The 12,719-nt window shown below is 48.9% G+C and overlaps 2 protein-coding genes across 4 annotated transcripts; one reads left to right on the forward strand and one right to left on the reverse strand.

Annotated features, from left to right (window-relative positions):
- Positions 1-3,656: 3,656 nt before the first annotated feature.
- Positions 3,657-6,353, reverse strand: TIMM10B (translocase of inner mitochondrial membrane 10B). The gene is made up of 3 exons (XM_025848494.2): positions 6,269-6,353; positions 6,001-6,096; positions 3,657-5,827 (listed from the first exon to the last, which is right to left on the reverse strand). The coding sequence occupies exons 1-3, from the start codon at positions 6,320-6,322 to the stop codon at positions 5,651-5,653; spliced, it is 327 nt and encodes a 108-aa protein (XP_025704279.1). The 5' UTR covers positions 6,323-6,353; the 3' UTR covers positions 3,657-5,650.
- Positions 6,354-6,477: 124 nt separating this feature from the next.
- Positions 6,478-11,305, forward strand: ARFIP2 (ARF interacting protein 2). 3 transcript variants are annotated; one of them, XM_025894402.2, is made up of 8 exons: positions 6,479-6,614; positions 7,388-7,528; positions 7,787-7,883; positions 8,590-8,708; positions 8,885-9,106; positions 9,611-9,768; positions 9,917-10,091; positions 10,535-11,305. In XM_025894402.2, the coding sequence occupies exons 2-8, from the start codon at positions 7,430-7,432 to the stop codon at positions 10,688-10,690; spliced, it is 1,026 nt and encodes a 341-aa protein (XP_025750187.1). In that variant the 5' UTR covers positions 6,479-6,614; positions 7,388-7,429; the 3' UTR covers positions 10,691-11,305. The 3 variants fall into 3 exon arrangements, with proteins under 3 accessions (XP_073739092.1, XP_025750187.1, XP_073739091.1); XM_073882990.1 differs by lacking the exon at positions 10,535-11,305 and adding an exon at positions 10,416-10,528; XM_073882991.1 differs by lacking the exon at positions 7,388-7,528 and having other exon boundaries at positions 6,478-6,614.
- Positions 11,306-12,719: the final 1,414 nt, after the last annotated feature.

Consider the following 12,719-nt stretch of genomic DNA (forward strand, 5'->3'; position numbering starts at 1 on the left):
GGCCAAAGAGATCTTCTGGGACCTGATCACAGAAAGCTTCAGTTGTGACGTTACAGTCTGAAGGTGACGGAAGGTGTTAGGTAGATGAGTACCATTATTTTTGTATTTTGCAAGAATCACTCTCAACCAGTATGGAAAATGGACTGGTAGGTGTCTCCTAATAGCCATACTCCTCCTCTCCCTTAGTAACAGAACTCCCAATTTTTAACTGGGTAAAAAAATGACTGGTAAGAATAAAGTGACATTTCAGCCTCCCTTGTAACAAGGCCTGACCACATGACAAATTTCTGATGTGCAACTTTTCGGATGTGTCTTAAAGGTTGGAGGATATGCCCCTCCACCCACTCCCTGCTCCATTCTGCCCCTTGGAATGTTTGTGTGCAAAGTAAAGCTCCATCCTGGGTCACATGATTGAGAGTCATACCCTTGATACAACAAGCAGAAAGCTTAGGAGTTGCTTGGTTCTCGGATGACTGTGATGTCACACCAGTCTTGGATTAGATTTTTACTTGAAAGAGAAAAGTTTGTAAGCCACTGTCATTTTTAGTCTCTGTTACATATACCTTAGCTAAATGCTAACTAATCAAAGGGGTCCAAGCTCAAGGAATAAGCTGTTAGGTGACTGTTGCTGTAATCTATACGAGAGCTGATGAAAGTTCGATCAAGGTAGTGACAAAGGACATGGAGAGAAAAGAAAGGTTTCAAGAATTATTTAAGCAGAATTATAAAGCTTAGGAACTGAGTGGAAACTAGAATGACTGATTTGCTCCAGATGGAAGCTTTCAGGTGTTGACCGATCTGTGAATATTAAGGGCAGAAGAGACCAACCAGTGAGATTAGGCATGAAAAACACCTCTAAATCATTGGCAAAGCGTCAAAAGTTAAATGCAGACTCATTTCTGTCTCTTCCGATATTCAGCCTTTCTCTTCCTATGTAAATAGTAGACTGAGCTGGGAGGAAACTGCAAAATGTTCATTCAACAGATATTTACCAAGCACGTATTATGTGCCAGGCACTGTGATAAGGGTACAATGGTGAGCAATACAGCCGTGGACTGTGATCTCATGGGGTATGTAATTACCAACAGTTAGAAGTGCTACATGCCACAAACATGAGGAATTATGGGAGCTGGAGTCTGGGAAGAGTTATGTGAGGAAATAGCATTCACACTAAGTACTCAAGAATGAGTAAAGTGAGGGGAAAGCACTGCAAGTCAGGAAATGGTGCAAAGGCCCCGAGATGGAATGGTACCTGACAGGTTAGAAGAATGGAGATGACAGTGTGGTGAGAGCACAGAGAGGCAGCAAGTGAGTTGCGGCTCAATTCAGTTCAACAAACAGTACTGACAGTCCAGTGTTTGATAGTCCATGATAAGATAAAGCTGAGGTGGGCAGGGACGGAATCATGCACGGTCTGAGGTCACATGTAGAATGCGTTTTTATCCTAAGAATGGGACGCTATTGTGAAGTTTTAAGCCTCAGTTTATTTTCTGGCCTATCAATGGAGAAGAGATTGGAGGGATGCAGAAGTAGATAGGAGGTAAAATAGCAATTGCAGTAACACTGTTGGAAGATTGTAAAAATGGGGAGAAGCAGACAGAATCAAGGGATATTTAGAAATGTAAAACGTAAACAGATGGGATTTGGCAACTGAGTGAGGTTTCTAGCTTCTGCAACTGGAGGAGTACTAGGTATACGAAAGCTGATGAGGAAAACATGCTGAGTTGGGGATATTTTTGAGACACCTAAGTGGGAATGTCAATCAAGTAGCTCAGAGGAGAGATCTAGGAGGCACCAGTAACTGAAGCTGAACGGAGAGGACACAATCCTAGAAAAATGTCTGAGAAAGGAGAGGCCCTAGAGAAACCTTTAGATGTAAAGGCTGGAAGCAGGTGAGCCTCAAAGGGGGCTATAAAGCATGGTGAAAGTAGTAGTAGAACCACTAGTGGGTCACAGACACCAATGAAAGACTGCCAATGATGAGGAACTAGTCAACAGTACCAGATGCTCCTGAGAAGTGAAGTAAACTGAGGACTGGGAAATCAGGGATATGAGTCATTTGGTAGGCCAGGGTGACCTCATCAAGAACAATTTCAATAGAATAAAGATTGTAGAAGTCAAAATAGACTGGGTGGAGGAATGGGAATGGAGAGAGCCACAGTATCCAAATGTTTTAAGAAGTTAAGCTGTAAAGTGGAGAACAATAGGATGATAGCTGGAGGGGAAATAAGGTAGTGGTTTAACAGGACAGTCTTTAGCATGTTTGAACAATGGTGAGAATATAGTAAAATAGAAAAAGTCAGAGATCCCCATAGAAAGGACTAGGATTCAGAGCAGGAATAGGCACTGGCTTTGAGGCATGTTTGCCCTATTTAGATGGAAGGAAAGAGAATGATGCAGGTATAGGTGGGTGACCACGTTGTGTTGTGAGATTTTGTGGGAACTCCTCTGAGAGCTTCTACTTTTACCTATGAATTAAAAAATAAGGTTACTTGCAGAACACTGAAGAGAATAGTGAGGGTAGTAAGAGGCTTAAGAATACTGATTTGAAAGTATTCATCGCAGGGAGCCGCAGTGACTGGAAAAACCTAGTGGGATTATAGGGGTTGAGTCTCCATTTGACGCTGGTAACCATGAATTCATAGTGATATAAATCTGCTCTGTAGTCATTTCCTTGGGCTTTTAGCTGTCCAAATGCAGAGACAGACAAATGTCTCATTTTATCTGAGTCCAACAAAGAGATGACAAAGAAATTTAGTCTGTTCCAAGAGAATAACTGGTATTTAAGCTAGACAGGAATCTAAAGACAAGAAGATGTAAATGGAAAGTAGAATCAATGGCTTGAAAGCTCCAGTGAAATCAAAGAACAATAGTAAAGAATATATCAATAAACAAAGTAGAAGGAATACAGTCAGTAAGGAAGAGGCTAGTAATAGTGTTTTAAAGATGGAGCAGTTTGGGGTAATGGCAATGGCCAGGACATAACTAAGGGAATGGGTGGCTAAGACAAGAGTGGAAATCATTGGAGACTGAGGCAAGGAATTAAGAAACCAAAATACTGAATGGACTGTCTGGTAACATTACAGTGTCAAGGGGTTATAGGAAGACCAAGGGCTATTTTGAGGAAAGTAGGAGAGCTGTGGTTACTAAGGACAAGTAATGAGAGAGGGTGGTACAGTTGAACAGGCTCAAAGGAATCAGACTTTACGAAGTAGGCAGTCAAGTTCTGAAGCCACAATGACAATACCAACTGTCTCCAATACGTATTTGTGATGAGAGCTTTGTTAACATTTATTCTTGTGTTGTGCTTAAAACATCACACTGCTCTCATTACACCAATGATATCACTTTATGGCAAGACCCGAGGGAGAGGTCAGTGATTGTAACAGACGGGTAACAGGAGTAGGGTTCTTCTCCTAAGTACTGAACATGTTTATAAACAGAGAGAAAAGAAGAGGTTAAAAACTTAAGGGATTAACTAATGGATTACATTGAGGGATACTTGTTTTTCCAAGCCTAGGGACAGCCTGGGTGCAGGTGAGCAAGCACAGATGAACTCTTAAGATTCAAAGAACATAGGTTCTAGAGTCAAGACAGTTCTTTTTCTCAGCCCTTCTCCAGCAAGTAGTAATTATGTGACATGGAAACACAGACAATTCACAATGGAAATTTACTGCAAGGATACACACGAATGTCCATGTGGAAGAGTCCTCCCACCAGCACCACAGTATTCCAGGTCCCCATTCCCATCTTGGATTGGTTAAGTTCACAGGCTGTTTTAGCTGCAGTTATACTTTCCAAGGAGAGAACTTTATTGGGTAGACACAAAGCTACTCAGTAGGGAAGTTTCTGGTCAGCAACTTATATGTTCCTAGCAAAACCTTCTATTCAAGATATGGGAGCTAAAGAGGCAAAAAGCTGTTTGGAGCCACTTTTCTCAAGAGGTTAACTATGTATAAGACAGCGTTCTGGTACATTCTGGATTCTTGCTTCCTCATCCATTAAGTGGAGATAATATCTTACTTGTAGTTTTGCTATAAAGATTAAAGCAAGACATTTATCAGTATCAGAACCCATACAAATTGGGTGGCTCAATGGATATTTTGAGAGGCAGCCTGGTGTAGTAAAATGTACATGGATTTTAAAGTCAGATCTGTATCTATAAGGGTCTGCTACTAGAGAATTTCAACTTCCTGATCCATTCAGGAGGGAAAAATGCTCTGTGGGTGGCTGTAAAGAGTTTTTTTATTATTGTGGGAACCAGTGTCTAAGAGCTTCCATTTCCTCTGTAAAAAATGAAACATGGTCACCTGATGGGGAAAGTTGGACGTGAAGTGGGGGATAAGGAGAACAGTGAAGGTGTAAAATAATTGCCATGGTGATTAGGAGAGGAAATACACCAGGAAGCCACAAAGGGTTGCTTGTTGGTAGTGAGGGCTTGGTTGAAATTGGAGACCTTGAATATTTAGTGCCGTTCATTACACAGCTGTGTCTTTCTCTAGCAGTCTGAATGGAGGAACAGAAAAGATAAAACAGCTGGAATGATACAAAAAGGACATAGGGAGGCAAGAAAATGTGGTGATGGAGCGATAGGCCATTCAGACTGCTGAATACAGAAGTAAATTTCACAAGGAGGGGAATAAATGAGAGAAAAATGGAGAGGCTCAATATGGAAATAACAGGAACAGTGGGAACAATGTAGGGTAGAGGATGGAAGAGCTGAAATTATAGACATGCAGGCAATGATAAAGCGGTCCCAAGGATTTGCTTTATCCCCTTTTTTCCCCATAACCACCATGGTGTACTTCTCCCTTGGGCTTCTGTCCCTTAGGTCTGGCTATATTGCAGAATATGGTCCCCCAAGTTTCCCCTTTCTGACTGCTCCTGAAGACAAGCACACAGACCTTGGTGTAAAGGCTTTACCACTCATCCTGGGGTAGGCAGAAAATAATAAGAAAGTAACAACTTGGGAAATGATTGAAGTCCCAGAACACCCCAAAATTCTTAGAGGTTTCATCTCTGTTCTGGGGCTACTGACTTCCCAGGAGGCACTGCCTAAATACCCTGTCCATGATTTCTTTTTTTTTTTTGTCTGATTTCTTGATCTGCTGTCCTTGGTTATCTCCTTTACCTACACCTAGCAGAATTCCTTAGAGTCCAGAAAAAGAGTTATGAATGAATGTACACCTGACTCACAAATAAGCCATTTAAGTCAGACAGATTTAAGTGAAGGACAGATTTAGAAAAAGGTCTCATTTTTCTCTGCCATTTGGGCAGGAATCAACTTCCTGTTGACGTTACTAACATTAAAATTGTACCCACAGACCTTGCTTTAACCAGGTGCCTGGGAATGTTAAGGTTTTCCTTCCACACAGAGAAGGCAATTTCTCCACTGCCAGGGCTGAAGCCAACAGATATGCACTAACTGACAGAATAAAGGATGGTGCCAATACAGTGGGCAAAGCTTCCCCGCCCAGAACATAAACCAAAGAGAGTAAAAGCGGGTTTATTGGCTCCAGGAAAAGGAGCAATAGTACCCAGCTCTCAGGAAACCCCTCGCTCTATATACAGGCTGCATCCAGCCCAAGGTCCACTGGCTCCTTCAATTTGAGGGTCCATCCAGTGCCTCCCTTCCTGGGGCTGGGGAGGGCTAGCTGCCTGATGGTGAGGTTCCGGACTGTTCAGCAGCAACACCTGGCCCAGCTGAGGCAGCCTCGTAGTCTGCGATGCGGCGCTGTACCAGAGCAGGCATGAGCTGCACATAAGCGGCCATGAGGCGGTGGTTGGAATGGATCAGCTTCCCAGCACAGCTGTGCAAACAGGCTTCCTAGAAGGATGACAGGGTGAAGCAGAGGCCAAAGGTGTCCTGTCGGGTCCGTCTCCTTCCTTCCCATCCCCAGCCTAGGGGCGAGGGTGGTGGAAAGGCCAGGGCCAGAGGCAGGGGAAGTCGGGGTGGGGAACAGTCTACGGTGAACCTCCCTACAGAGTTCCCCACCTAACCTCCTCAGCATCCAGAGCTCGGTGGTGCAGGCTGGGCACGCAGCGCTGGAAGCAGAGTTCCGTCATCCGATTGTAGACCAACAGGAAGTCCCGCAACTAGGAGAAAAGGGGACAAAGAACTCAGCGATACAGGGGCACCTCGAGGCCGCGTCGCTCGAGGTTTCCCGGGACCGCACGCCACAACCCGATGTTCCCAGCCCTCGGATATCCAGCCAAATGGACAAGGGTGCTAGCTGAACTTATGGCCCTGCAGCGACTTAGCACTCACGTTTCTCAGCTGCTGCTGCTGCTGCTGCTGCTGCTGCTGCGCCTGGGGCTCCATCGCACCACCGCGCACAGTACGTCACTTCCCTACAGCGTCTTGGTAACGCCCCGGAAGTACTCGCTCCTCGCTCCCCAGGGACTGAGGGGTTGGCTCAAGGATGGCCCGGCCCCCGGCAAAACGTCATTTCCGCCCTTATAATCTGCGACGTGGCCGGCTTCTTCTGCCCGGGAGGGGACGTCACTTCCGCCGAGTCCCTGACCTGCTGCTAGGATCGCGACGGGAACTGGAGCCTGAGGTCCCCGCGCGGCCCGGGCCTGGCGCCCTGAGGGGAAGAGCGGCCCGGCCCGAGGTGAGAAGGACATACTTGGGTGAGGGGAAGTTGAACGCACGAATCTGCCCTGAGGGAAAGATGCCACTGAGCCCTGGGGAAGGATGAGGACACACCTGATGCCCAGGTGTATGGGGGGGCGGGGACTAACACACCTGGGGGACATAACTGACTTTGGAAGGGATCACTATGTTGTGGGAAAAAGAGGCTTTTCCCAGAGGCCGATAACATACACCAACTGATTCAACTAAGGCCTGGGGGGGGGAGGGCCCGAGGAAGAGGAGGTGCATGGGATGGAGGAGGGGGAGACCACCTGAAGGAAAGGGGAAGAAACACTAAGGGAGTGTGAAAGGCCAAGCAATGGAGAACATACCTGAATTGGAGGAGTAGGCTCCTGAGCCTTGGAAAGGGGTTAAATCTGATTGGGGGGGAAACAGCTGCATGGGGATAAGTTCCAAGACAGCACAGACCTTATCTGTCTTGGTCACTACTGTGACCTCAAATAATGCATGACACATAGTAGGCACTTATTAAATGAATGATTGAATGCATGAGTGATCACCTGAATCCTGGTGGGGTTGGGGGTTCATGAGAAGACATCTGGGGCCTGGGTGTGCATGTGGAAAGATGCACCTTGGAGGGGAGAAATACATATCCATGAGAAGAGGAGTGGTGTCCCAACCCCAGAATACTCAAGTCTTGGGACAGCCTCTAAAATCTCTGAAATGGTGGGGGAGACCTTTCTTTCTGGAGTACTGGCCAGTTTCCAGAACTGTCTGTGTTGGGCTTTGCAGGGCGCTGGGGTGGAGACTTTGACTCCAGTCCCTTCCCTAGCCATGACGGACGGGATTCTAGGGAAGGCAGCCACAATGGAGATCCCCATCCATGGGAACGGTGAAGCTGGGCAGCTTCCTGAGGATGATGGGCTGGAGCAGGTGCTTCTGTTTGATTCTTCTCCATATTGTTTCAATTTAGGAATCCTAAATCATAAGCCCTGGGCTCTCACCCCATTCCATTAGTTTTCCCCTAACTTGTCTAACTCCCTCCAATCTTTTTACAAATCTTCATTCTGATTCTATGCAGACTTCCCTTGTGTGCTCTCTCTGTGATGCTTCAATCCAAGCTTGTTCTCACCCCCCAAATGCTTCAGCTGCCCCAATGTTCCTGAAGCCCCCCTCTTCTCTGGCCTATAGGACCTCCAGCAGGTGATGGTGTCAGGACCCAACCTCAATGAAACCAGCATTGTGTCTGGTGGCTATGGGGGCTCTGGTGATGGACTCATCCCCACAGGTATGAATGATCAGAACAGGACAGGAAGCTTGAGTGGAGAGAGGGAGGGGAATGGTTCTGGGGAGTATAGGATATGTCTAAGATAGCTTGAATTATGTCTGGAGATCTTGGGAACTTCTGCTAGTATGAGCAGGGTTGTCCAACTGCTCCCACTTGCCATTTAGCCCCTGAGATGTAACCATTTGTCCTTTCTCTGCTGCTACCACTCGAATCACATGAAGAACTCTGTTTCAAAGAAGTTCTCCCTGCTCTGGAGCTTGAGACTGATTTGGAACTCTGAGGCTTCTCAGAGTTTTGCTTTAGACTCTAAAGTTTAGAGAAGCAAATATCTTTGAATCTCACACTGACTAGGATTCCAAATGAGAATGTCAGTGAGGTTTCCTGTTATCAGGACCCACCATCCTTGACCTGCCACCCCATTCTCAGCATATTTTCTTCCATTTTCTCTGCCCCTGTACACCAGCAACTCCCTCCCCCCACTCCAGACCCCATCACCACCTCAGAAGGAGGCCAGATGTATATTGGGATTTGGGTCTCAGGGCACAACGTATGAGTTCTTCCTAGTGAGTAGGAGAATCTCATTGTCTCTAGTTTCTGCTACTTCAGGGAAGTCATTTTCATATGCTGGGTGGGAGGTATGGGTGGAGCCACAGAGTTGTCTGGTTCTATCTGAGAGAGGCTGGTGTCAGAGAACTTGGTTCTTTAGGGTCTGGCCGCCATCCATCTCACAGTACCACTCCTGCTGGCCCCGGAGATGAGGTGGCTCGGGGCATCGCTGGAGAAAAGTTTGACATCGTCAAGAAATGGGGCATCAACACATATAAGGTGGGATTTAAGCACTTTTCCCTTCCCCCAAACTTCCCCTGGGTACCTTTTCCCATCTTCCAGATGCCACTATCCCATCTATGGCTGAGACTAGGAGTGTGGGGATGCTAGGGTCGATACCTGTTGGGGGGGCAGGGTGCTAGGGTCTCTGACCTATTCCCCCACTTCCCAATCAGTGCACAAAGCAGCTGTTATCAGAGCGATTTGGCCGAGGCTCCCGGACTGTGGACCTGGAGCTAGAGCTGCAGATTGAGTTGCTGCGTGAGACGAAGCGCAAGTATGAGAGTGTCCTGCAGCTGGGCCGGGCACTGACAGCCCACCTCTACAGCCTGCTGCAGACCCAGCATGCACTAGGTGACGCCTTTGCTGACCTCAGCCAGAAGTCCCCAGAGCTTCAGGTGCCTTGGTCAGGCCAAAGAGGGTGGGGGGACTGGGCCCGGGCCCTCCCAGGCAGTCAGCCCTCAGCCTCCCTCCCTCCCTCCCTCCTGCAGCCCAGAGGGAGAACCCCTCCAGGGTAGGCCCAGCCCTACCCCCAGCAGCACTCACCCGTGGAGGCAGCCTAAGGGTTTGTACAGAGGTTCAGAAGTTGGAGGGGTGGGGGAGGCGGCACACTAGATGCCTCACAAGTAACCCTTCTCTGCATTGGTGCTCGGCCTAATCAGAGCCCCTCCCTTGCCTGCTGCACTAGCTTTCCCTGTTCTAGTCCTGTGAACTTATCTGAGAACCCCACTCCCACATTCCTACCCCAGCCATCCCTGGGGTGGCCCCACTAACTTCTGGCTAAGACAGCCTTTGCCAGTTTCCATGGCTGTTTCCTCCCTGGGGAGGAGGGGAATGAGGGCCCTATAGCTTTAGTCAGGTAGGAACTGTTGCTCAAGGCCTGTCCTCCCTTCCGCCCTCAGGAGGAATTTGGCTACAATGCAGAAACACAGAAGCTGCTGTGCAAGAATGGAGAGACACTGCTAGGGGCTGTGAACTTCTTTGTCTCTAGCATCAACACATTGGTCACCAAGACCATGGAAGACACGCTCATGACTGTCAAACAGTATGAGGCTGCCAGGTGTGGGCACCAGTAGGGCCTAGAGTTCTGGGAGTTGGCTGGCATGGGTAGAAGTTTGAGCTTTGGGGTCATAAGAACTGAGGAAAGAAAGGAGAGTATGTGTGGAGGACACTGGGGTGGAGACCAGCCTGTATCACCCCTTCCCCAGGCTGGAATATGATGCCTACCGAACAGACTTAGAGGAGCTGAGCCTAGGCCCCCGGGATGCAGGGACGCGTGGTCGACTCGAGAGTGCCCAGGCCACTTTCCAGGCCCATCGGGACAAATATGAGAAGCTGCGGGGAGATGTGGCCATCAAGCTCAAGTTCCTGGAAGAAAACAAGGTGCCAACCCCACCCCTTTAACCCCAGCCCACCTTCCCATCTGTAACATTGACCTTCTATCCCTACGACCCTCCCCAGTACTGGATGCGAGAAATGCAGCCTGGCTAAGGGGTGGGATCTTCCCCCGGCCCCTTCACCCCCTGGACCTTCCTAGTCACCTGCCCTCCAATCCCTGGCCCTTTTTTATTGGAGGATTTGGCTGCTGATCCCAGGAACATAACTGGGAAAAATCATTCCCTGAGCTGGGGTACCAGAACCCCCAATCCCAGCAAATCAAGTCAGGTTTCTCCCATCAGACTGACCCTTATCCTTTGACTCCCTTAGTGGAGGTCAGCCCCCACCCTAAAAGCACCATCAGAGCAGAATCCATGTACCCCTGGTCTGGGCTCAGGCTCAAGAAGGGCATCTGAGTCCAGTCTCAGCTGACCCTGCTGGACCCCCAGATCAAGGTGATGCACAAGCAGCTGCTGCTTTTCCACAATGCCGTGTCAGCCTACTTTGCTGGGAACCAGAAACAGCTGGAGCAGACCCTGCAGCAGTTCAACATCAAGCTGCGGCCTCCAGGAGCTGAGAAGCCCTCCTGGCTAGAGGAGCAGTGAGCTGCTCCTAACCAAACCTGGCTATCAAGAAGGACATTGGGAGAGGCAGTCCCAGGGTGGGGGAGATTGGACATGGGACATCCCTTGCCACCTGCCCTCTGGCTTGGGCTCCCTTTCCCTGGCTGGGGCCTGACACCAGTTTTGCCCACACTGCTGTGGGTAGGGAGGGGGCTTGCAGGCCCAGCAGCTGCTGCCCTGTCCTTTATCTTCCTGGCCACTGGGCTTCATTCCCAGATCTTTTCCTTCCACTCCACAGCCAAAGGCTATGACAGAACCACTCCCTGGCCAATGGCGCATTATTCCTCAGGCCTGTCCCCAGATCCTGGGGTGTGCCCCCTGACCAATGGCAGAGCCTCAAAAGGCCCTGTCAGCCAATGGCAGCTCTTCTTGGGCTCCCCTGGGCCATGATGTTGCCTCCAGTACCCTTTGTCCCTCCTCTGTGCGTCCCCCATTGCAGAGAAGGGGACTGGGACCAAAGGGGTGGGGATAATGGGGAGCCCCATTTCTGGCCCTGCATCTGAATGGGCTTCCCCTCACCTACCCACCCAGTTTAATTGTGCTTAGAGCCCTGGAAGATTGGGACCTAGCACTAGGAATAAACCTTTCATAAAAGCAGGCCCAGTGAGGTCAATTTGTGGGGGGACTTTAGGAGGGTGGGCTGGGTGGAGAAATGCTCAGTCTAATCATACACCAAAATCCTGTCAAGCCAGAAGAGCAGAGGCCAGATAGCTGGAAGTCACAGGTTTCAGGAACAGTCTGAGAGCCTACTCCTCCCCCAGCCCCAGCTGGAGCCAAAGTTTTATTTGCCCTTCAGACCAGCACTGAGATAGCTATGGTCTTAAGACACAGGGCCTAGAGGGGGTTGGGCCCGCTGACCTTCATCAGCCATTCATTCATAGAGCAAATATTTACTGAGTGCTTTTATTTGCCAGGCACTGCTCTAGACCCTGGGGATACATCAGTGAATAAAACACAGTCCCTTCCCACATTGCTTAAGGCCTAGTGGGGGATAGAGACATGTAACCAAGCAACTACAATGCAGTGATGAGTACCAGGATACAGAAGTTCAGGGAGCTGTGGGAGTGCAGAGGAGGGGCATCTAGCCGAGACTGGAGTGGAGATGGGCTATCACCTTAAAAACCAAATCTGAAGGGCAAGTAGACACAGGCAAAGAATAGAAGAGCAACCTAAGCAAAGAGGCCAGCATATGTGAAGGCCCGGATAGGACTTGGGAGGAATTCAGTTTGGAATGAAAAGTGGAAGGGGAGTGGCTAGAGAAGGACTACAGAAGTGAGGCAGTGAGGGGTCACACTGGGCCTGTTCAGGCTTAATGATAAGGACTTTTGCCCTTAGGAGAAAGGGAGCTGTAAAGCTTTTTCAAGCACGAGTTTGATGACATGGGAGAAATCTAAAGTTGAGGGAAGTAGTCCTCATGAGGCTTGAAATAGTGTTATACAGACCCAAGCCCCCTCACACTGGGTGGTCTAGTAACCCTGGCCCCAAACCCAAAAGCAAGCATGAATCCTGAGGCTCGTTCACAAGCATTGGAGCACCTGTGCTGGGTGCCAGAAGTCAACATGTGGATGAGAGGTTGAGGGTGCACCCAGGTGTTGAGCCCATATCAACTTTGTTTGAGGCAAGAAATCTCCCCAATGGCACTTTGATTCAGTCAGCGCCCAGGTACTATCACTTCTGTGCTCCTTGACCAAGGAGAGCTCCAGAGTTTTTCGACATTGTCCACTACCTCTCTGGAGGACTGAAGGAAGAAGACAACCCAGTCAGCGGGTTCTCACAGCCCTGAGATCCATGCAGCCTGATTTTGTTCTTTGCCACAGATACTGCAGCTCCCAGGCAGCCTGCAGCCATCTGACTGGAGCTTGATTATTAGGTTGGGTGCTTCACATACAAAGCCCCACTTTGTGGGCCACTGGGGACTTCCAACATGAAACATGGTACTGAATCTCCAGGTGACTGGAGGCAGGCTCTAAAGCGAGCTCAAACTGAGCCGAGGGCCCTCAGTTTCTTCCCC

The sequence above is a fragment of the Callorhinus ursinus genome, unplaced genomic scaffold (genome assembly GCF_003265705.2).
Source record: "Callorhinus ursinus isolate GAN/ISIS: 27379988/994484 unplaced genomic scaffold, GSC_fseal_2.0 scaffold49, whole genome shotgun sequence".
Lineage (NCBI taxonomy): Eukaryota > Metazoa > Chordata > Mammalia > Carnivora > Otariidae > Callorhinus > Callorhinus ursinus.